The 25,227-nt window shown below is 41.3% G+C and overlaps 1 protein-coding gene across 3 annotated transcripts in view; it reads right to left on the reverse strand.

The window, feature by feature from the left end:
- UTP14A (UTP14A small subunit processome component) overlaps positions 1-25,227 on the reverse strand; it is a 59,912-nt gene that overhangs the window by 25,463 nt on the left and 9,222 nt on the right. The window contains exons 1-10 of one of the 3 annotated variants that reach the window (XM_033944535.1): positions 23,640-23,661; positions 23,339-23,425; positions 21,865-21,935; positions 18,894-18,958; positions 16,062-16,195; positions 13,095-13,250; positions 9,648-9,767; positions 8,988-9,082; positions 1,243-1,366; positions 1,060-1,137 (exon numbers count right to left, since the gene is read on the reverse strand). In XM_033944535.1, coding sequence (XP_033800426.1) covers positions 1,060-1,137; positions 1,243-1,366; positions 8,988-9,082; positions 9,648-9,767; positions 13,095-13,250; positions 16,062-16,195; positions 18,894-18,958; positions 21,865-21,935; positions 23,339-23,398 — 903 coding nt within the window. In that variant the 5' untranslated portion in view covers positions 23,399-23,425; positions 23,640-23,661. Of the gene's footprint in view, positions 1-1,059; positions 1,138-1,242; positions 1,367-8,987; positions 9,083-9,647; positions 9,768-13,094; positions 13,251-16,061; positions 16,196-18,893; positions 18,959-21,864; positions 21,936-23,338; positions 23,426-23,521; positions 23,662-25,227 lie in introns of those variants that run through there. The other 2 variants (XM_033944534.1, XM_033944533.1) reach the window with 2 other exon arrangements.

A 25,227-nucleotide genomic window follows, 5' to 3' on the forward strand; every position in this document is an offset into this window, starting at 1 on the left:
CCCGGCTACTTTTTCATGCCACCCAGCTGGAAAAAATTTCTGGGGAGAACACTGTTCTGTATTGCTCCATAGTGAGACTGCACCTTGAGTATTGTGTGCAATTCTGGTCACTGCATCTCAATAAAGATATAGTGAAACTGGAAAAGGTATTGAAAAGAGCAACCAAAATGATTAAGGGTTGGAAGTCTCAGGTTAGGGCTTTCAGCATGGAAAACAGATGGCTGAGGTCTATAAAATCCTGAATGGAGTGGAATAGGTAAACATGAATCAATTGTTTACTCTTTCAAAAAAATACCAGAACAAAGACTAGCGGACACTCCGTGAAATACATAGTTGCAGATTTAAAACAAATAGGAGAAAATATTTTTTCACTCATTGTACATTTAATCTCTGGAACTCGAGGTAAAAGCAGTTTTAAGTTTCTTCATTTTTGATATACCGTCTATCAAACAAGTGTCTAAACGGTATACATTACTATGAGATTAAATTTGTATTTTCTCGTATGCACTGATCCTTTAATAAACATATTTTCAAAAAAAAAAAAAAAAAGGGGTGAATTAAAAGTTCACACTGACATACATGGAACGAGAGGGAAGTAGGGGAAGGAAAGTTTTTACATACATCGAAGTAAAATAATAAAAAAGGGAGGTGAATGGAGATGCATTAGGGAGGGGAAGGGATCACTTCAAGAGAAGCGTTTCGGTGTTTCAGAGCAATTCAGCGTAATGTTTTCCAAGGGACTTCACGAGAACTAAGGGCATCAGAAGCGAGAGCTGGCACTAAAGAGTATAGGCAGTTAATGTAGCTGGGTTTAAAAAAGGTTCGGACAAATTCCTAGAGGAAAAGTCCATAAATTGTTATTAAAGTAGACTTGTTCTGCTTATCCCTGGGATTAAGTAGCATGAAATCTTGATGCTTTTTGAAAGTATGTCAGGTACTTGTAACCTGGACTGGACACTGTTTGAAGACAGGATACTGGGCTAAAAGGTCCCTTAGTTTGGCTCAGTAGAGCAACTCTTACATTCTTATCAATTTCATATGCCTATTTTAGTTTCTTACCTCTTGGTCGTACTTTGCCATAATCGCCTTAGATCGGGCCCATTTGCCACTGTTCTGGTGCTTCAGGGACATTCGCTCCTGCATAGAAAGGAAAAAGCCAGAGGCTTTACACTCAAGTATCTCTTGCCACTAGAAATTTTTTTTTGGGGGGGAGGGGGTTCAGAAAGGAAACATGTTAATCACCTCTATTCGAATTCTCTCCATTTTCTGCAATTCTTCCAAAGCAGCTTCTGGATTCTTCATCTTCAACGTTTCAAACTCCTTTAAGGCCTCCTTCTGCTTGCCTTTCTTCTGTACCTTGTGATACCTGAAGTACCAATACAGGAAAGAATTACATCATAAAGAGGACAAAAAGGGAAAACACAGCCTTCCAAGACATGCATCTACCTAGGCCCAGGATTTTTAGGATTCTATTTCCAAATCTGAGGTTTTCAGGTTATAGATGCACAGCAAAGCACAGTGGTCTCAAACTTGCGGCCCACCAAGTACTATTTTGAGACCCTCGGTATGTTTATCAATCACAAAAGCAAAATAAAAATTTCTTGATCATATGTCTCTTTAGCTATAAATTACAATATTATTATTAAGACTTAGCCAAAAGGAAAGATTTATGAACTATAAAGAGCTTTTACCTCAGGCAAAATTGTAATTTCTTTAATAAGACTAACTATTTTTTCTGAGACCCTCCAAGTACCTACAAATCCAAAATGTGGCCCTGCAAAGGGTTTGAGTTTGAGACCACTGGCATAGCATGAAGAACCTCAGGAATCGGACCAGAGATTCATTTTCTCTGAATCAGCAGATGCTGCTATCAAGGAGAAATTATGTCTTATATAATAACTTTCTTTCCTATAGTCTTACCAGACCAGTCCAGAACATGTGAATTGTGCCCAACAGTTGTGAGGCCACAGCTGCAGAATGCCTTCCCTGTCTCATTAAACTGGTCAACAAAAAAAAAAAAAGGTTTTCTTGGCTACTAAAACTTAAGAAGTGTTCTTAGTTAATTTAATGATGCCGATTTCAGATCCATAATTGAAATTCAGCTAGCATGTCAGGTTTCAGAGATACATGCTACTGATTTTTTTAGACAGTTTACCATATCAGCACAATATTGCAAGTATGAACTGTGTCTCACCAAACTTGTGTTAAGGAGTTTATTCAGAAAACAACATGAAGACAATAAGGAGACATGTTACAGCATATATTTAAGTCTCTCTTAACTCACACAAAAGTGATGTCAGCATGTTCAGAAATGTTTGACACACTTGCTTTTACACTTTTACTGTACATTTGTCTCCAACAATAGTCTCCCATCATACTGGGATTGAACTTTCCCTAATATCTGCTTTCCATCACCTTGATATCTTGAAATCTTTCCCATGCTCATCGCTGACATTACCAAGACTGAGTGGGAAGAAGTCAAGAAGAAATGCACTTTAAGTGACATTCTGGCACCCATTAGCTAATATGCTGTCAGCATGTTCTCCACAAGCTCAGCAAAATTCTCTGATCTGTGATTACCAAGAAAATTCTGAACAACCAACACGAATGCTTCCCATGCTGCTGATTCAGCATGGTTCAGCTTCTGTTTGAATGCATCATCAAGGATCAGTTTATGGATTTCGGGTCCAACAAAAACACCTTCTTTGATTTTGGTTTCACTTTTCTTGAAACCAAACGCACTATCGCCATGACAAAATTTTTCAGCAGTCCAGTTTTATGTGAAGTGCTAGAAGATAGATTTTCTCACGATGTACTAACGGCAGGTGCTTCACATTGTATCTGCCAGGTACGGATTCATCTTGGTTTGGCCATTGTTTCTGCCTGCAGTGGTTGTTGGCATCATCACGACTGTTCCAGGACACAAGAAGCACATGTATTTGGTGTACCCCAGCTGCAGACTCAGAAGGTGTGACACAACTTTGAGATCACCGCAGAGGTTCCACTGGGATCTGCATAGCGTGTGAGTTTTAAAAGTGTCTCCATTGACTTGTACGTTTCCTTCAACCCAACTGCATGAGCAACAGGAACAGATGGCTTCTGGTTTTCATTGTGTAAGGCTTGATTTGCTTGAATCAATGAATAGTCTCCATTTGTCAGAAACATGTTCATATCCCAGTTCACACATGAAACCATTAAAATCAGTACAGAAACAAATATTTCCCTCCATTTGGTAAAAGGAAGCCAGGATGGTGTGATGATCATGGAAAAAGAGATACTTGATGTCCTGCCTTAAAAGATTCCATTGCTTCAGCCTTGAACCCAACAATTCTGCTTTCTCCTTTGACAGTGAAAAGTCTCTAACCAGTCACTGTGTTAATCTGGAATAGCAGACAGTGCAGCACACATGAGGTGCCCACACTATCTTGGTCACCAACTTTACAGCCAAAATAATGCTTGTACTGTATGAACTTTGAAGTCTGCTGGACAGATTCTTTCGCTGATCTTGTGCAGTAAATTGTCCGAGAACATAACAGAAATTAGGATGGTTAACACAACCTCGTTTGCTCATAATAATTATAATATCTTAGACAAAACCAAATAAAATATAAAAATTCACAGGTAGAAAAAGCAGCACAATCACTTTTTAGTGTAAACTTTCAAATTACGTATATGTGATCGATGAGCTTTCCTAAAATGCAATATTGTGTTTCAGAAACAGTAAAATACCGATGCTTCACGGTATCGATATTGTAAAAAAATGATATAAACACAAACTGATGCATAACTTAAAAACAGAATGTTTTCAGTTGACCAGTGTAACATTAGTGTACCTCTTTCCAGCAGTTTAAAGAACTTTGAAGACATCTATTTATGACAGCTTTCCTGACTGTATGATACAGAATTTATTAGTACAGCTTGGAACAGTTTTGTGTGTGTTCTATTTTTGCATATGTTACTTTGTTCACTGCTTAGATGTAGGTGGTTAGATGTAGGCGGGTTATAAATGTATAAATAAAAAAAATATTTTAGAATTCTAGGCTCTACCTTATAAGTGCATTGTGCAGCCTCAAGTGTTCACCATTTCATATGATAAAGCAATGGTGTTCATGTTCTTACTTCTGTTCAACTGTTATCCATACATTACCTTTAATAAAAAAGCACTTTTATGCTCTACTGACATACAGTTCTCCAACTGGGACAAGAGCTACCTCAGAAACCCATCAGATAAGTTGAAGTTATTGCACACTACAAGCATCTTGAGCTGTGAAAATGATAAGAATTGGAATGATGTGATATCTCTGAGAAAGGGCAACTAAAGCCTTCAGAAAAAAAAAAATGTTTTAATGAATTCTGTTAGAACAAACAATTTGTAACACAACAGTCCAAACCCTATCCTTTTATGTGGGGCGGGGGGGGGGGGGGGAAGTAAGTTACAGAAGTTTTAATTAGGACTGCATTTTGATTAAAACTTTAATCACAAATTAAAGGAGTGTTTTTAATTTCCTCCACTGCAGCTCCTTATGACTCTGGGCAGTAGTGTAGCGAGAGTGAGAGGCACTCCTCTCCTGCGTGCACACACACCTTCCCTTCCCCTGTACCTTTTTAAACTTCCCCAGTGCGAGCAGCATTATCAACTCGCTGCCCGTGTCGGCGTTGACTCTCCCTCTGACATCACTTCTTTGGTGCAGGACCCAGAGGTGATGTCAGAGAGACCTTTGGATAATGCAGAATAGAAATGTAGAAAATAAATAAATAAAACTGAGAACCCAAAGACTGTATCATCTTGTGTTGCTACATCCACTTTGTAAAACTTTGTAAATGTATGGAGAGTAGTCCACATAACTGCCTTACAAATCTCCTTGAAAGGAATTGCCTAAGACTCTGCCCATGAAGAAGCCAAGCCTCCAGTAGTGTGTGCTGTCAAGGAAATTGGCAGCTGTACACCAACAACTGGAAGGGGACAAGTTTAGAACCAATGCCAGGAGGTTCCTCTTCACACAGAGGGTTGTGGACACATGGAACATGCTCCAGGAGGAAGTGGTCGGGCAGAGTACGCTACGGGGATTCAAAGAGGGATTGGATGGATTCCTGAAGGATAGGGGGATTGAGGGATACAAATAGGGGTAGATAAGAGTATGGAAAGAGTATAGATAAAAACAAGGGGGCTATAGGGCTAAATCAAGATAACCTGACAGGTCATGGACCTGATGGGCCACTGCGGGTGTGGACTGCTGGGCACGATGGACCTCTGGTCTGACCCAGCGGAGGCAAATTCTTATGTTCTTAACAAGATCGCCTTACGAATCCATCTAGAAATGGTTGCCTTAGATGCTGGCTTACCCAGCCTAGCAGCATTGGTAAGAACAAGAAGATGACTGGAGAGTCGAAATCCATTCATCACTTCGAGTTAAAGGAGAAGAACTCTCTGCACATCTAGTAATTTCAACATTTAGTTTCTTTTCTTGGAACCCACAGAATGGAACGCGGGTAACCTAACTTCCTCACTGATATGAAAGGCTGACACCACTTTCGGTAAAAATGAAGGAACTGTGAGAAGGAAGACTCTCGCTTCTGTAAGACTGAGGTTCTCTGCATGATAGTGCTGAAACTCCAAGGCTCTTCTCACCGAGATAATGGCTACCAGGAACACTGTCTTCAAAGTAAGATCCAGCAATGATGCTCCTGCAAAGGTTCGAATGGAGCCTTACTGAGCCCCTTCAAAATGATATTAAGATTCCACAATGGCTGTCTTACTGGAGGCTGCAACCTGAATACTCTCTTCAAAAATCTAGCTATTCCAGGCTAAAAGCCCTTTTCCACTCAGGCTCTGAAACACAAGACCCACTACCTGCACTTAAAGGAGTCCCACTGCCAGTCCTTTGTCCAGACCGGCCTGCAGAAACACCAAAATCACCGACACCAGGGCTTTTAATAGCTCCATCTTGTCCTTCACACCAATGTTGAAATAACTTCCAGGTCTTTGAATAGGCTGCAATCATTGTTGGTCTCTTGACTCCTAAGGAGAGTAGCTATGACCACTTCAGAGTAACCTTTCCATACTACAGCTGTGCATTCAAAAGTCATGCTGCAAGACCAAAGCATTCCCGACTTTCCATGGGAACTGGACCCCATGACAGGAGATCTGAATGCACTCACAATTTGAGACCTCTGTCCTTAAAAAGGGGTAGGAATCAGGTTCCAAATTCAGGTTTCGGTCATGCACTTACATGAAGCTTATAGTAACTTAAAATATGTAAGATAATCAGTATATTAGAAGTAACAGTAATTTTTAAAGCTATTAAATCTGATCCCCATCAAAGAAACTAAGCTTTAATGAGCAGAGTGGGATGACTGCCCTCCAGTTGGCTAGTTCCTCAGAGTGATATTTGTAAGCTTAATGACCCTAGAAAAAACTAAGAAAGTTTCCTGTTTTGTCATTCCACCAAAAAGGACCAAGAGAAGCCAAAACAACTTTCTTCACTGAAAACCCTGTTGGAAAGAAGGTGAGCCCTTAGAAGCCAAGTGACTTAAATTTTCTTATTTCAGACCTCCTCATGGAAGGAAGAAGATCAAAACGCAGACAAAGCTAAGGACCTGTCTAGGGAGGAAGTTGATCTCATGGAACTCTCACTCAAGAGCTAAGGTCTGTGACCAAAAGCTGCTATGAGATAATGAGTCTTGAAGTGATTCAATTACTAAGTTGAAATGTCAATGACATTAGGATCAAATTTGCAATTTAGCTCAAGAATGCATTAAGTCTGGATGCACCGCTATACCGGCCTTCCTTAAATGGTCACTTGATATTTAAAGAAACAAGCCTAAAGTTCAACATCAGCTTCTGAAGAAGGCAAAAATGTTCACCAGAACCTCTCAAAGGCTATGAAAAGGAGAGTCTTCAGGTTCAGAAGGGAGACTGGATATCTCAGAAGGTGGCTTCATCAACCACAAGGGGCTTAAGGTGTCAGCAACTGAAGGCTTGAGTATGATTGCAAACTGTAACCCGTTCTGAATTCTTTGGAGAGGATGGGATATAAAACCAAAGAAATAAATAAATATGACTTTTGACTCTACAGTTTTCCTTAGGTCTGAGCAAGCTCTGTTATTACTAGGGTAAAGTCATATTTTTCCATGCTCAGGGTATGAGATTTCTGAGCCTTATTATTCCATACCCTGTGAGGCTGGAAAAGACATTCCACCCTTGACAAACTGAAGAGGGAACTCTGGCATGCCAGACCCTCATTATTTGAGTATTGAGAGCTTGCAAAAACATTCTGAAAAAAACAAAACAAAACACCACACCCAAATACAGACAGCACAAATCTCAAAGCTGAATCCTTTCTTTTTGCATTGTTTTTTTTATATACCTTTGTGAATTTTATCAGTTCTTACATGTACTGGTATACTTGTTTTTACTTTTGTGTATGTTTTGGCACATAAATATATTTTAACCCTATCCTTCAGACAATATGCAAAATAAAACAAGGCTGACAAGAGTGGAAAAGGTTTCTTTAGATCTTAAAATTCCCCTCAGATTTGTCACAAGAATCAGGGAGCAGACCCTTATGCTTCCTAACTGCACACATGCTTATTTTACAGCAATACTTTCTCAGCCTAGAAATATCTAAGTACAGCAATACATATCCTGGAGCTGAGGTGCTATGCAGATTAAAGCATTGTCTTGATCGGGGTGGGAAGTGATTAACTTTACAAATTTCATTCATTTGCTTTAACATTTTGCCTATGTAATTACCAAGCTGCATGGTGTACAAAAAAAAGTTATCACTTTAAAATATTGTGTGCTAGCCAAACTATATCTTTCTTGTAACTTTTGTTTTTGTGAGTTTTTGAGGTCTTTTTGCTTTTGTTTATAGTTTGGATTTCTTATTTACAGTTTAGCAGGTTTCATTTATGCTTTCTGAACCAAAATGTATGCAGGGCCGCCGCGTGAGCGAACTGCTGGGCACGATGGACCATTGGTCTGACCCAACAGCGGCAATTCTTATGTTCTTACTCTCTTCTAAGCTTCTAGACTGGACCCAATCACAGAGACATAGTAACATAGTAGATGACGGCAGATAAAGACCCGAATGGTCCATCCAGTCTGCCCACCTGATTCAATTTAAATTTTTTTTTTTTTTTAATTAATTTTTTCTTCTTAGCTATTTCTGGGCAAGAATCCAAAGCTTTACCCGGTACTGTGCTCTTCTTCTAGTACAAGTCCACAATGGCAGATCCTCCTAAGCCTAGGCCATAGTAGCAATTCTTCCACTCTGACTCTCCCAGCAGAGGCAGTTATTTTGATCTCATGTGCCATAGCTGAGGTAAGTTATGGCCTAGTTGCAGGTTGCAAGTGCTAATTTTAGGCATCTAGATGACTTGGTGCTTAAAAAATTTTGCCACTAATACTTAAAAAGTTATATACAGGTCTCCCTCCCTATCTTCGGTTTGGCATTTGTGACTTTGGTTATTCACAAGTGTTCTCCAGATCAGCTTGTTGGGAATTTATTCTCCGAGGAACAGCTGAGCGTGGTTGGGCCTGGGACAGAGCTGACTCTGCCCCTGACTGACATCATCCAGAGGTGCCGAGAGAAAAGGCCCTGACTAACACCACAGCAGCGTGTGACAGTTTTGCAGTAGCTACACCAGAGATATTAAATAAAGTCTACAGAGAGGAATGATGTGAGGAAGAGATTTAAGAGGATGACACCACTGAATCCATGGAAAGAGAGATCGCGAGATGAGATAATTTATTTACGAACTTATGGTATTCACAAGGGGGCTGCGCCCCTAACCCCTGTGGGGGGGGGGGGATCTGTATATGATTATGCACCCAGTGCCAATAATAATTAGCTTATTAATCTCTGCAGCTTACTTTAGCATTTAATATTATGTGTATTTAAAGTCCCATTTTGCTCTGTAACAAATTTTGTCAATAACTGCTGTTTGTGGCTATCTGAAATAACGTCACAGAAAAGATGATTTACTTTTTGCTTTTAATCTTCTTCTCTCTTCTGGCCTTGGCTTCATAATAGGACTGAAGTGCTCTAGCCTTCTGCAGTTCTGCCCGACGTAGCTTTGCCTGTAGGAGTGAAAAAAAGAGGTAAATTCTACAAACAGCCATAGAATGAGAAAGAAAGGCTGTATATCCAGCTATCTGCCAACACTAATGGGGTTCACAGTGACATAAATGTGGTTGTGATGTGACAATGTGGAATTAATGGAGTTTTTAGATTTAGTTCAAGCCTTTTTTTCCCAGTTGCAGCTCAAGCCGAGTCAAATTCAGGTACAGTAGATATTTTCCTCTCCTTGGAGGGCTTGCAAACTAAGTTTGTACTTGAGGGAACAGAGTTTTAGTGACTTGCCCAATCACAAAGCGTTGCAGTGAGATTTAAACTGAGCTTCTCTGGTTTTCAGCTCACTGCTCTAATCATTTGGCTACTTCTTCACTTGGATAAACCCATGTCTGAGGCTGCTTTGCAATTATACGATACATGCATTGTGTCCTACATTAAAGGAGAAAAGCCTATAGAATCTAATCTAATCCTTTGTTTTATATACCACTTCTTCCCTGCAAAAGAGAACTCGATGTGGTTTACATTAAGACTTTGCACAGTATATTAATTAAAAAAAAAATAAATGCTTACCTCCTCCAAACTCATGGCTTTCAGTGATGCCTCCTCCATTGGTGTTAGCAGGGGATCTGTTAATGGCTGCTTATTCTTATGTAAGATGTTAAAAATTTCTTGTTCCAGTGGAGTGCGTGCCTTTGTTAAACATAGACAGATAAGCTACAGATGAGCACACTGAACCAGGGAATATAGAGGAATTACATTATAGCTGCTAATTTTCTTTCATTTAGTCCCTTACACCAAAATAGACATGTGGGTATTCACACTCCTATTCTGAGAACTACTGACTTCAAAAACACCCCATAAGACTCCTATGCAGACAATAGCTAAGACCATTTAACAATACCTAATAATCTACTTAATAATAATCCCCAATTCAATCAGAGACCAATTTGCAACAACAAACTACCAATAATTCTCCAACCGACAATGTGCAGACTTAGGAAGACAGATAAGAGTGAGACTAAATCCACATTCTGAACAATAAAGGCCTCCAGTTCTACTAATCTTTTCCCCAAATGGGTTTCAGGCTGGTCAGGAAGAACTAAAGGAAACAAAATTAGCAGGCAAGATCTAACTTCACCTTACTAAATGTCCCTCCAGAGGAGTCCAGATGTGTGGGAAGCATAAAAGCAGTATTTCTTACAACTAGAAACCTTATACCATGTTATCAGGATGTAGACTGAGGAATCTAAGAAATATTGTCACACAAAGGAATACAAGGACAACCAGACAGCCACATTACAACTCTCTGTGGAGGAATAAAAGCCATGCTTTACCCAAGAGGTAGCTTTCTCCTGGCAGAATGCGCTGTCAAAACTGAGGGAATCTTCTGGTCTTGTAGAAATATACGATGCAATGACCTCCTCTATTCAGGGGGCTACAGATGCTTTTGAGGCCACTTCTCCCTTCCTAGGACTTCCAAATAATACAATCAAGCAGTCCAACCGGCAGAGTTCTTCCATCCTATCGAGATAAGCAGTGTACCACTTTCCTCATATCCAACTGATAAAACCAATTTGCATCCTCATCGTCTAACATATCCCCCAACACTGGAAGTGAAATGCTTTGATTAACATTGAAATCACTAGAAATGATTCCTAAGACAAGGTCTGCAACTCAAAATTCTCTTAGCCAAACAAAAGACCAATGGTAGCACTGCCTTCAAAGTCTTCAACCTAGCTTCCTCAACAGCCTCAAAGGGCATGCCCCCAACACCAATAACACTAAGGGCTCCTTTTATGAAGCCGCGTTAGTGGTTTAAAGCACATAATATTGTGCGCTAAACTGCCGGCCGTGCTAGCCGCTACTGCCTCCTCTTGAGCAGGCGGTAGTTTTTCAGCTAGCGTGGGGGTTAGCGCATGATAAAAAATCACGCGCGCTAATGCGGCTTCGTAAAAGGAGCCCTAAGTTTAAATCCCACAGAGGCACAACTGGACATCTCAGAGGTAAAAGAAAATGCTCAACTCTCAGATGAGCTACATGGACAATTGGTTAATCAGGGCTCCGTCCAAGACTGACAGACATAAGGTAGTGACACAAGTTGTCCAGCTCCAGCAAGACCTGGGATAGAATATAAATTCCTGAAAGAGTTACCTGGAACCGACCCAATCCCTGGCATACTTTGTGAATTGAATGAGCGTAAGAGCATTTACCTTACCGACCTACGCTAAAATGTTTTATTGCGGCTTGATAAAAGGGAGCCTAAGTTTGATTACGTGAGATATGATGCTAAACAATTGCAAGCTCTTTTAGATAATAACCCCCTCTTTTACTAAGGCTCACTAGTCATTTTAGAACGTGCTAAATCGATAGCGCGCCTTAAAAGGACCCCTAAGTTTCCTATCTAATAAGTAGGCTTTAGGTGTATACTTTGGCAACTATCGTTTCATTTAGTTTGAAGTTTTTTAAAATTTCTTTTTTATAATTCTCTATATTTTTTCTTTGGTCCTCCTGGTCTTGGGGACTAGGGAGCTGGAGAATTAGCACTTATATTTTTTTCTTTTTTTTTATTTATTCATTTTTGAATTCTTACAACAAGTGAATTAAACATATTATAATCAATTGTCATATATCACTTGTATTTACAAACAAATCATCTTGTAATACAGAATAAACCCCCCCCCCCCTTTTTTATCAATATTCCTATTTCCATATGATATACATTTCCCAGCCCGCCCTCACATATCTACTACCCATGTGCTAAGATATCTGATCATTAGAATAATTAGTCAATGGTTCCCAAATTTTTTTAAAATTATGAAGATTCCCTTGTTGTAACGCTAACACCTTTTCCATCTTATATATATGACAAACTGAGTTTCACCAAAATTTATAATTTAATTTAGAATAATCTTTCCAATTTTGAGTAATCTGTTGCATGGCGACCCCTGTTAATATCAACAATAACTTGTTATTGTTTGCAGAAATCGGACTCTGAGTTCTCATTGCTGTACCAAATAATATAGTGTCATATGAGAGTCCTACATGATTTTCTAATAATTTATTAATTTGGGGCCAAATTAGTTTCCAAAAAGCATTTACACAGGGACAAAAAAAAAATTAAATGATCTAATGTCCCAACTTCTAATCTACAGTGCCAGCATCTATTAGACCTAGTACTATCTATCTTTTGCAAACGCGTAGGGGTCCATAAAACTCGATGTAACAAAAACATCCATGTTTGACTCATAGATGCTGACCTTGTAGACCTTAACCTCCAGGACCAAAATCGTGGCCATTGAGACGCAGAAATTGTCTGTCCAATCTCAATACTCCAAATATCCCTAAGTCCATTTTTCTTTTTTTTTTATTTAAAAATCCATATAACAATTCAAAATTATATTTATTTTTTTTATTCTGTCTGTATTTTGGAATTCTCATTCTAGTTCCTCTTTCAATTTTTTTTTCTTTCTTTGTTGTGCCTGTCTTTTTTGGTTCCTTTGTTTTGCTTTATATTTCTGTCTTTTATTTAGCCTCTCTTCAATGCAGGCAGCAGTTCCTCTCAGATCCAAACCCAAATGTTGGCTCTGCTTCCAGTCCAATCTAATGACCTCCTCTTCTAGCCAAGACCCAATTGCAGCAGGCACCATATGGCTGGTAATCTTCTATTCCCAATTATATGAACATAGTCTATATTTCTTCTTACACTACAGCCCACTTGACATTTCTTTTCCCTAAGAAAGGCACAATTCGCTGTCTGCCTATCTTCTCGGATAAACTTCAACAGTTTTTACTTCACAAATTGGGAAAAGCAACACCTTATACTTTGCCAGGATAAGCACCAAATGTTTATTCACTGCATCCATGTACTCGTTTCACAAAATCAAAGGGTGGCCACAAATCTACTGAATTTGCCAACTAAATTTCACCAAAGGGAGGCCCAACTCTGGGATATTCTTGACTCACTCTCAAGTGCAATCCCTTTATATCAGGTGTTTACATGATGCTACGGCTACCTACCTGCCAGGTGGTCAGCACTTCTTCTATGGGTTTAACTACAAGTGGCTCCTGGTTCAGTGGGAACACCAGCTGATCTGCTCTCCGGTTCTGCAGAACTACCCTATCCCACTTAGTAATGGCTTTAGAGGCCTTTTCATAAGCCACTTGCCTCTGGATCTGTATGGCAAGACAAGGAAAAGAACATGTTTTAAAAGAGTTGGGCAGACTTTCAGCAATAAAAGATATTCATATGCCACTTGGTCTATAAAGAGAGATCAAGGGCAAAGAAAGCAGAAGAGACACAGGGGTCCTTTTACAAAGCCATTGTAGTGATAATCTCACAGCAAATACACCAAAGCCCATGGGGATTCAAGAAAGCATGGGATAGGCATGTGGGATCTCAGAGAGAGGGGAAGAGAGAATGATTACTGTGGATGGGAAGACTTGGATGAGCCATTTGGCTTTTATCTGCCATCATGTTTCTATGGCTTTGGTGCATTTGCCATGGGAGAATCGCTACCATGGCTTTGTAAAAAGGGACCACAATGTCTACAGAACAGATTACCCAACTTAAAAAAAATGTTTTTATAAGCTGGAAGCCAGATCATCATAATCATGAACACTCATATTCATCAAAGACTGTGTGTGTACAGTCCTACAGTACTGATCCTTAAGAATACTGTAAAATACAGCTGGGGAAAGCATGGTTCATGGAATTTCTTTCTGACCCTTCTGTCAGAGAATTGTATGTCTGGCTTAACAAGAGAGAGTGAATGAGACAGATTTGTTCATAGAGGATAGCTGAGGGAGATGGGGGTGCTATGTTTGAAGTTTCTATGTTGCACACCCTGGACATTCTCTCCGAGGAATATATTGGGCCATTATTTTTTGAGAGTTTTTCTCTGGAACCCCTGCCTGATCTGGCCTATTTTGGAACTTAATGTGACTTTGTCATCATTTTTGTCCCCATACCAAATTTTGTCTGCTATTGAGACAGACATGGGGGAAGCCACTGCTTACGGTGGGATCAGTAACATGGAATGTTTCTACTATTTGGGTTTTTGCCAGGTACTTGTGACCTGGATCGATTACTGTGAAAACAGGATACTGGGTTAGATGGACCATTGGTCTGATCCAGTATGACTATTCTTATGTTCCTTATATATACATTAGCTAGCCCTGCTTCAGAATCAAAGCTGCTTTGATGGAATAGATGCAAAACAATGGAGAAAAGGGCAGAACTGAACACAAAGAAGATAATTTTCTTTAAATTGCCTAAAGCTGAGTGCCAGAATAATGTATGCTGAGCATAAATTCTATATTGCCGTTATAGAATATTAGCACAAGTCTGCTGTTGCATGCCTAACATTAGGTTTAAGCATCTAAGCTAGCTAAAAGGCTGGTGTAAATGCTTGCTCCTAATTGTAGGCAATAAGGCATGTAAATGCTAGCATTATATAACCAGAGCACAAAACTGTCTGACATACCCCAGACTCACCCATTCTCCTCTTGCAGTTACAATGTAAGGAAATTGAATGCACATTCTGTAGACTACTGGACTAAGGGCATCTTATTATGCAATTAAGTTATATGCGTTAACAGACCTTATTCTATAACTTGTGTTTGCAAGTTTACAGAATTAAAGGGGAAAGTTCTTTAGAGCAGTGAAAGGGAAGATACTGATCGTGCTGGATACTGAAATTCTGTTTATTCAAAGCAGATAGAGTATGAGAGGAAAGCCAGAAGAAGCAGGACCTTAAAGACCCTGAGAACCTACAACTGTGATTGCCTACCTTTTTTCATGTGGTGTCACACCTGATGCTAGATTCACTTTGTTGCAGTACAATAAAATCAATATATTTTAACAATCCAATAGTGAGCCTTCTTCAACTACACTTTCCTTCACAAACACCTTCCTCATCCACTGTCACCACATACACCTTCACTTACCCAACTTCTGTCCCAGAAGCAACTAAGAGACATACACCCCTCCTTACATTCTGGGGAATTGTTTTTATTTTATTCTTTTGGTCTATTGTATACTTTAGCTTCTTTTCCTTTTCCTCCAGTCACTGACCCACCATGTCCTAATTCTTAAACTCTTTGTAGACACATTCTTCTACTCCACATCCTCTAACTTCCTGCAGATATTTTTTTTTCTCCATTTCCTCCCCTCCTCTCCCCTCCCTCTGAGCACCACAGTCTTCTTCCCAGCACTGTCTTCCTTCCGTATCTAGCAGTAACAAGTAACCCACTGATATCAAAGGCAGTTCCTTGTACAAGCTAAAACCTGTCTTGCTTCTTCCTCCCCATCAGCGGCAGTTCCTTAATTACCCCTTCCCCCCAACATCAACAGCAGCATTGATTTTTCAAGCCTGGCTAGCCTTCACCCTCCCCCAGCACTGGTATTGTCTCCTCTGTCTAGCTTTGAGATATTCACCTTCCCTTCTTGGCACAATCACCTTTCTTTCACCCTACTCCATCACATCGATGCAATCATCTGTCCCTCCTCCCACATGATTTACTCCAGCAGACAGAAGTCATCATGAGGTAATTTTACCTGCTGCTATATTCCAGTTTCCTCTGAAGTCACAACCTCATGACGCTCCAAAATCTCATGAGAGCTGCCAGCTGTGCACAGCTTCAACTGCAGAGGATGCAGTGCAGCAGCGGCAGCTAAGAAGTGCTGCTCATTAACTGTTAATGGAAGAAGACTGCATAAGGACAAGATGGAGGATGTAAATGAAAGACAGGTGAGGGCAGTGTTTCTGACCAAGGCCTCCCATTCTTTCTTGATGGCTTTGCCCTAACCATGTGTTTTATCTGCTACTAAAAAATTTGCCAGCACACTGTTAGAGGCATTTGATCTATCAAATAACTGGGCTCAATAATTGTTGTTGCTGCTGCTGCTTTAGATGGCAGCAGTTTGGATGCAACTCCTAGGATGCAACACACTTATAAGATCATAGCTCTTTCCTTCCTACATACCCTCTGTGTCTCTTCTTTGCTGAGAGGCAACTCAACTGCCGCCTTCTGCTTCACTTTATTCAGTTGTTTCTTCAATGACGACGAGACCTTCATAGGCTGAAGCAGTTCAGAGAGTTCAATCTTGTCACTGGCACCTTCAGAGAGTCAAGATAGGAAGGATAAAAGTTACTTGGGGCCAAGGATGTACAGGGATGTCAGGTTATTAGGATTACAGAAACTGCCTGGATACAAGTTTGCCAGGGACCATGAAGACAGGAATTCATAGCCGTTTTATCCAATTTCCATCCATGGGTATGCATGTCTAGTATTTAGGCAGATAGAATAGCCTTCATTTATAAAGTGCCTGTTGCAGAATCCTGTTATTTGTAGTAAACCCTGTACTTTTTCTGCCATGCAACATAATAGCCTTGGACTTTACATTATGGGGGATAAACATGGATAAATGCACAGTAGAGAAAATGACACAGGGGAAAAAAAATTGTCCCCGTCTCCGTGAGCTTGGCTCCGTCCCTGTCAGCTCAGTCCCCGTCCCTGCAAACCATCTGATTACATCCCCCCAAGCCTCGTATAGTTATGATTTTATACTGAATTAATTTTATTAAAGTATAAAAAGAAACAATATTCTGTACAACTGTCATTTTATAAATCACAAATAATACAGGGGAAGGATCAACAAAACCCTCGTCTCCCCTTTCCTACCCCTCACAAATATCCCCTCCACTATCGAGAAAACTGAAGTCAAATTACTACAGAATGCAACATAGAAAAATCAAGCTAGCAGAATACTTAAGTCACACATGGCAGGAATAGTGTTTGGGGAGTGCAACTAGGGCAACTACCCCCCTGGTCAGAGAGAGCCCTAAGCCAGCCGGACGCTAAAGAAGCATAACCTGGGCTTTGAGGTCCCCTGTTATGTCTAACACAAGCTCTAGCACAGAGGTCTCAAAGTCCCTCCTTGAGGGCCGCAATCCAGTCGGGTTTTCAGGATTTCCCCAATGAATATGCATGAGATCTATGTGCATGCACTGCTTTCAATGCATATTCATTGGGGAAATCCTGAAAACCCGACTGGATTGCGGCCCTCAAGGAGGGACTTTGAGATCCCTGCTCTAGCAGGATACATATTTCAAATCTGATATATTCTAATCACAAAATAAAAAATATAATTAATTTTTTCTACCTTTTATTGTCTCATCATTTTATTCTTGTTGGTCTCAAACACTGGTCTCTGCTTTCTTATAACTCACTTGCCAGGGTCTCCTGATCATTTGACATTTCACCATGCTCACCATCCATCTTCTATCTCTGTGAATGTATTGTTTCCCATGTTCAGCGTCTCCCTTCTCTATGTCTCCTATATGTCCCTTTCTAGTATTTCCCTGTGCCCATCTCCCTGCCTTCATCATCTCTTCATTTTATGACCCCCTCCCCCTCTGTGCACAGTATCACTTCTCTATATTCCCTGTCTAGCATTTTCCTTGTGTGTTCTTATTCTCCCCCATGTCTAGCCATCTTCTCTCTGTGTCCATATACCCTCCCATATCTAGCATTACCCCTCTGTGTCCATATACCACCACTGCACACAGCACTGCTCTGGGAACCATCTTTCCGCCGAGTCCCTCCTTCTAATGTAACTTCTGGTTTCGCTGGAAGTTACATCGGAAAGAGGGACTTGATGGCAAGAAGGTTCCCAGAGCAGTGCTATTTGCAGGAAGCTTCCAACTGGCTGGTAGCGGTTTTGTGTGTGTGTGTGTGGGGGGGGGGGGGGTTGCCACCAGCGATTGGGGAGCCAGAGAGGAGGGTGTGAGGATTGTTGAACCCGTGATAGGGAGAGAGGAAGGGGGGCTGTTGGACTTGCGAGGGGGGCTGTTGGTGCACCCGTGATCGCTGATCGGGAGGGGAGACAACTCATGGCAGATAATTTACTGCAGGGACAAGGCCATTCACCGCTCTACAGGGCGGTGAATAGTCTTGTCCCTGTACCTGTGGCAACCAGTCAATTTCTTCTCCCGTTCCTGCGGATTACCCATGGCTACCCACAGGAAACAGTCACACTATCATTCTCTAATGCACAGCTTCTACCTATAAGGACTTCACAGAGCTGCAGTAAAGCCAGACTGCGGTAAAGTGAGACTATCCTCTCACTCATGTGCTAGATGCTAACTTCAGCACTTCCACTTCAAGATTACATTCCTTGTTTTTAGTATTTACTTTTTAATGTTTTCTGCTGTTTCAGGGCAATTTTTCTACAGTATTTCAGTTATCTAGCCTCTGTGCTTTAGATTTTTGACAGGACTAGCTGTCCTATGTTTAAACAAAGTGCTAGAATAGAGCATCTCCCACCATGCTTATGAGATATGGGGGAGAGAGAGAGAGAGAGAGAGATACAAACATACATAACTTCCAAATATAGTAGCAGCAGCAGTGGTCTGCCACCATCTTCTCTCTGCCAAGTGTCTCTGTGCTAGGGAGTTGAGGGTATACTAAACTGGAAAAAAAGGTTGTAGGGACATTTTCTCTATGTACCCATGTTTAGTATCATTCCCTTTAGAAGTTGCAAAGGCTTGCATGGGAGAGAGAAAAAATCTCTTCTGCACAAAAACAAAACCAACCCTGGATGTTACAGACTTTACACCACAATGTATACAAGGTCATTCCTTCAGCTATTACTATTATTATTTCTAATGCTATCAGATGTACTCAGCGCTATACATAGTCACGAAGGAAGACAGTCCCTGCTCGAATGAGACATGGATGTATCCTAGAGAAAAGGATGAGGTAAGAACCACTCTGCTCTTGTTTTCAACACATCTGTAATAAGAATGATCTCACCTTCTGAGCTGACACTGAACTCCGACACGTGGAGACTGGCTTCTGTTCTCTCACCCAGTTTCTTTCTGTACGTAAATAAGTAAATAAGAATTATAAAGGGAAAATTCTATATGCTCATAAAAGATTTTTCACCTTTTAACTGTAATACTTCTTCTAAAATAGACCTTTCCGGTCACTGGCTAAGTGAGAGTGACTAGTGGCCAAATACTCTGCTTGCTTAGCATGAGCAAGTCCCACTAGGTCAGCGTTTCCCAACTTCTTCAAGCTAAGTATGCCCTATGTTGAACACATTTCAACTGAGTACCCCAAGCTCTGAGCAGCAGATAGTTTGAAATGGACCTTTTAATGTTAAACAGTTAACTAGGCAACATACATAACAAATACAGGTCACTGCAACTGGCATATAGACCAAGACATAGTTGGTAGAATCTGTTATTTCACTCTCATATAAACTGCTTTGCCCTTTGACAGGTGGACAGACAGGGCCTATTTATTAGAACTAAGGCTGCATGTTACTTGTGATTAATGTATTATTAATCGCGATTAACAATTAATCACATGCAGCACACTTTCTGCCTTCCTCCCTCTCCCCTTCCCCACATGGTCCGACATCTATCTCTCCCTTCCAAGACCTGACCAAAGTTCACCCTCCCCCGCCCCCATCTGGGATTACCTTTCAAGTCGGTCTTCATCTCTGCAGCACCAGTGGCAGCTCTACTGAAAAGAGACATGCATTGGACTGGGGATGGGAGAAAAGGAAGAGAGAGAAATGGACCTGGGGCAGGGGGGAGAGACAGAATTGGACTGATGACAGAGGGGGAGGGAGAAACAGGGTTGGACCTGGGGGCAGAAGAAAGGAAGATATTGGGGAACCCTTGGAGATCTGTGCCCCTTCCTTTGTGCTCAAGCCCCTTCCAGAGCTGCAGTACCTGTTAAGTGGTTGGTAGGATACCTGAAACCTCATCAGCCAAAGAAATATGCTGCCTAAGTTGTCCTTTCCTCCTCATACTGCCTCAGCAGCAAAGAATATAAGTAGCATGCCTCCAGTCATCGATACTTGCACTCCCCCAAGCCACTCACATCCCACCTGCCCCTCTCTGACATCTCACCTTCCCATAGCCTGTCTGTTCCTTTTCTCTCTTCAGTGAGTTTGTTGATTTTGCTGTCTCATGAGATTGGGAGCTGCAAAATCAACATGCTCTTTTTGCACTTCAACACATATCAGTTACTGCAAAATGTCTAAAGCCTTGTTTCATGGTATGGCAAACTAAAGCTAAAGTTTTGATATCATCTAATAAGGCCAAAAATACATTCCCTCCACTGCAGATCACAAAGTTGGAACCTTGTCATACCATAACAGCGCCGATAGTACTATAAATATTACACCAGGCTCTAAACACTAATACACCACCTAGTGAGAAGACAGGACACATAGGACTGCTACATGCTAGCAGAATACCATACCATGGTCACACATGCAAGACATAGATAGATCCTCAACAAATATGAAATAAGAAACCACAGATCAGTAACAGAGTTATGAAGGCAAAAAAAAACCTTCAAGAAATCAGGCTCTGCATTTATAGCAATATTAGAAAAATAGAAACTAAAATACAAGGTATCAGATATGTGCATTTCCAAAGGCTGACAAAATACCTTTTTTTCCCTACCTTTGTTGTCTAAGCATTTTATTTTTTCATTCGTTTTGGTCCAGTATCTCTCTTCAGTTTTTATCTGGATTTATTTCTCTTTTTACAGGAACTCCTGTCCATTTGACATTTCTTCTATCTCCATGTCCACTATCTATCTTCCCTCTGCATTTCTATTCATCCTAATCAGCATTTCCCTTGTGTGTCCTTTTCTCTTTCATCCCCCCATATTCAGCATCTGCCCTCTGGGTCCCCAATCCTCTTCCTGTCACCAGTATTGCCTCCTTCTATGTCTCCATCCCCTACTGGTCCAGCATCTCTCCTCTGTGCCCTGTATCTATGCTCCCTCAATGCTCAACATCTCTTCTCTGTGCCTCTTTCTTCCATTCTGCCCCCACCCTAGGCTTAGTATCTCTCCCTCTTTTCCTTACTCCTCCTGCAATCCAGTATCTCTCTCTTAATGTATCTTCCCCTCGATCCAGACTCTCTCTTTCCCTCCCCACTGCCTCCTCCAACAGTACCTCTTTTCCTCCCCAGGTCCAGTAGTACCTATCCTTCCCTCCTTCCTAGGTCCAGCAGCACCTGACCTCTCCTGTCACCAGTTTACCATACTTTTCCCTCTACCACTCCAAGTCTAGCAACATCTCCTCCTCTCCCTTTCTTTCTCCCAACTCTGGTTTAGCAGCACCCCTCATTTTTACACCCTCTCCCCCAGTCCAGCAACACCCCTCCTTCTCACTTCTCCAAGTTCAGTAGCACTTATCCCCAACCCTCAGTCCAACAGCACCTCTCCTCCCCAATAGGGTCAGCAGCATCCTTCCTTCTCCAGCCTAGCATATCTCTTCCACCACCTGTCCCTTTTTCACCCTTCTCCCCGCGATTCATTCTAATTTGCTTGGATTGCTGCTGATAGCAGCAGCCCAGCAAGTCATACAGATAGCTTTTGACTGTATGACTGAGAAAACAGGAAGTTCCATCAAGGAGGTGGATGTGGCCTAGCAAAGGCCCCGAGGCTGCCTGTATGAATCACTGAGATGGTGCTACTGGTAGCAATTCAAGTAAATAGCGCTGGGGTGGGGGTGGAGCCCAGAAAGGGAGAGGTGGGAGTGAAAGAGAGAGAGAGAGAGAGAGAGAGAGAGAGAGAGAGGGAAGACGAAGGATGACAGGAACAATGCAGTACTAAGTTCCTTTGTGCATGGGGTAAGAGTACCACATCTTGGGAACCTTTGCACTAGATGAAAACTTCATAAGCCCCATAACCATCCAAACCCTCAAATGTATGAGATTCTATAACCCCTAACAGCAATGAGACCAAAACATACCTTTTCTTCCCATCCAGAGATGCAATGGCTTCCAGAAGCTTGTGATGTTTCCTTTCCTCATCACTGCCTCCCTACAGGAAAAGCAAAGAAATAAAAACAAAGGGAAAAGCTCGTCATTTTCTCTTTGTCAACCAAGCAGAAGCGATGTCACTACTACCACACTTGAATCTTACTGCCAGCACAATAAAAACTTTACAAAGGCATGCCCCAAGAACCACCTAAAGGGCCTAAGAGCCGATAGAAAGCAATCTTCTTGTTTAGTTTATTAAAAATGTAACATACCATCGCTTTGAATTTATGATATTGCAATACATCAAAAATTTTAATAAACTTGATCCATTAAGGTAAAGTAACAGTTTATGATTTGACCATAAAGAGAAAAGGATAAAAAGTTACATTGCATAAAGAAGAGTAAAAAGAAGTGTTTTATCCTACATAGCTGTGCCATAAAATCGCAGTTATAGGAGCATGGAGCTATTCACAAGATGAGCAGTTATCACAGTAGCCTCCTCATCAGTAAATACTGTAATGAATTTGTTTTTGCCTTAAAGGGCACATACCCAACCATAAAAATGTTTTTTATGGGTATTGGGTAGCACATTTTATGTTCTTACATCCATTATAATTTATTTTCTTTATAGAACTGTGACGAAATGCAGTAGGATAACTAATTCTATTCAAAATCTATTTTACTTTCGAAAAATAAAAAGCTTCTTTTAAAGCCAACAACACTCAAACATTGATGATGTTAGACTGACCAAGACTGATTGACCAAAATTTGCTACAGCATGTTGCAGTCAATTAAATCAACCTTGTATTTTGAGCTGATTACTGAAAGATTTGTTATCACTGTTGTCAAGGGCTTTTCAGTTATTTTAGATCCCTGATGAAGGCAATCTAGCCAAAACACAGGCCTGTGTCAAGTCTTCCTGGATTACTAAGGATCACAATGAAACTTTTTTGGACTAACTTCTCGATTATCAGCTTCACTGAATAGACAATAGCCACACTTATTTGAAATATATAGACTGCACTTCTCTCACAATTCTAGGCAGTTAACATAAAAACATAAAGGTGTCCAGCACACTCCATCATTACCTGCAAGTTTTCTATGTATAAAATTTACATCATCAGCTTTTAGAATAGTGCAGTATTAACTTTGTGATAGAAGCCATGAACCATATACAGCTCTCTACAAGCCTTTTCCGTGGCTCCTCAGTGCTGTGTGTATTAATGGAAGCTACCCTTCTTTCCTTCCAACCAATATATCTTTCATTTTATCTTTAACAAGATGATCTAAGCATGTCTTGCCTGTGCTACTCCGATGCAGAAGACCAAACCTTTGTGTGTGTGTGTGAGTGTGTGTGGGGGGGGGTACCAATAAAGAAAAGCATAAATTATTTGGAAGAACGGGTTCAAACAAAACACAGGCAGATCGGCAAAGAGAGAAATTTGCATGAGACTAACAACTTACTTCATCTTCACTGCCGCTCACAGGGTGTTCACTGTAAAACAAATCTTCCTCTTTAGCCATGTAAGTGGAAAAGTGAATACTACAGCCCTGTAGAAAATAAAAAGAAAGTTGGAAAGAGAACAGCGTGCTAATACACTACTATAATTCTTTAAAAAAATCATCATTTTACATTTTCAGACTCACCCACGATACGTTTTTAGCAAAAGCTCAATTAAATAAGAAAGAGGAGAAAAATGTGGTACAAAAGGTATACTCTTCCGCACAAGGCACGAACTAAGTGAAGTCACCGGAAGTACATTACCTTCTGTTTCCGGTTCCACCGTCAAATATAAAAACGTCATACGTCACACGACGCCTACGCACCAGAATTGACCCAAGTGGATCTTGCTTTCTTTTCTTCCAGAAGGGCTGCGTCCGCCTGGATCCAGCCCCCTTTGCTTCCTGAAGAGCTACATTCACTAGGAATCCAGCTTCCTTTAAAAAAAAAAAAAAAATCTAGGAGGGCTGCAATCACTTGGATCCAGCCCCCTTTGTTTCCAGAAGAGGTGCATACACCTGGATCCAGTTTTCTTTTTTATTTAGGAGGCTTCATCCAGCAGGATCCAACTTCCCTTTTTTATGTAGGACGGATGCATCCAGCTAGATCCAACTTCCCTTTTTTAATCTAGGAGGACCATCCACCGTCCTAGATCTAACTTTCTTCCAGAAGGGCTACATCCACCTGGATCCAGCCCCCTTTGCTTCCAGAAGAAGTGCATCTACCTGGATCCAGCTTCCTTTTTATCTAGGAGGGCTGCTACCACCTGGATCTAGCTTTCTTTTCTTCCAGAAGGGCTGCATCCATCTGGATAGCCCTCTTTGGTTCCAGGAGGGCTTCATTCACCTGGATCCAGCTTCCCTTTTTTTCTAGAGCCTGGGTAAACTTCTCTAGTGCACTGTACTGACCACAAAGCAACTCCAGGAAACTGCTTGCAGCTCTAAGGCTAAGGCTCTAAGGCAGGAGGGATGCCCAGTTCCTGCTGGAATCCCCAAAGCCGCGCTCCCATAGTAATGTTCTAATACAAGGCAAGCTCAGCACACTGACCTTTCGCCCTTGTGTATGAATACTGAATCATTCCTCATTCCCCCCTCCCTTCTTGATACAAGACCCCTGTCACATATTAACCCTTATCTTAATTGAGCAGTCCTTATTAGGAAAGGACATCAGCTGACAGGCCTTGATGACTGCAAAGACTCAGGTTCTGTCCATGTTAATCAGGCCCTTGTCTAAGTGCTGAGTTGGAGGGTGATCACGAGGTAAAAGCACAAGATAAAGGGAGGGTGATCACGAGGTAAAAGCATGTACAGTGGTACCTTGGTTTACGAGCATAATTCATTCCAGAAGCATGCTCGTAAACCAAATTACTCGTATATCAAAGCGAGTTTCCCCATAGAAAGTAACATCTCCCATAGAAAGTAACATCGCTTGATTTGTTCCTCCCCGAGACCAGTGGCACTGCTCTACCCCCCTCCCCTGAGAACCGGCATTGCTCCCCCCCACTCATGAAGGCCCCCCTGCGTGATCTGCCATCCCTCTGGCACCCGGCACCAACGCACAGGACATGCTGGTGCCCGAAGATCTGTTGTCCTTTTCGCTAGGCCTTGAGCATCTGCGCATGCTCAAGGCCTTAGTTCCTGCTCTCTCCGAGATTTGGATCTCGAAAATCTTGGAGAGAGCAGGAACTAAGGCCTTGAGCATGCGCAGATGCTCAAGGCCCAGCGAAAAGGATGACAGATCTTCCGGCACCGGCACGTCCTGTGCGTTGGTGCCGGTGCCAGATAGGGGGTAAGTGATGAGTTTGGGTGGGTGATGGGTACGGAGAGGATGTCGGATCGTGGCGGGGGGCATG

The sequence above is a fragment of the Geotrypetes seraphini genome, chromosome 5 (assembly GCF_902459505.1).
Source record: "Geotrypetes seraphini chromosome 5, aGeoSer1.1, whole genome shotgun sequence".
NCBI classification, from domain to species: domain Eukaryota; kingdom Metazoa; phylum Chordata; class Amphibia; order Gymnophiona; family Dermophiidae; genus Geotrypetes; species Geotrypetes seraphini.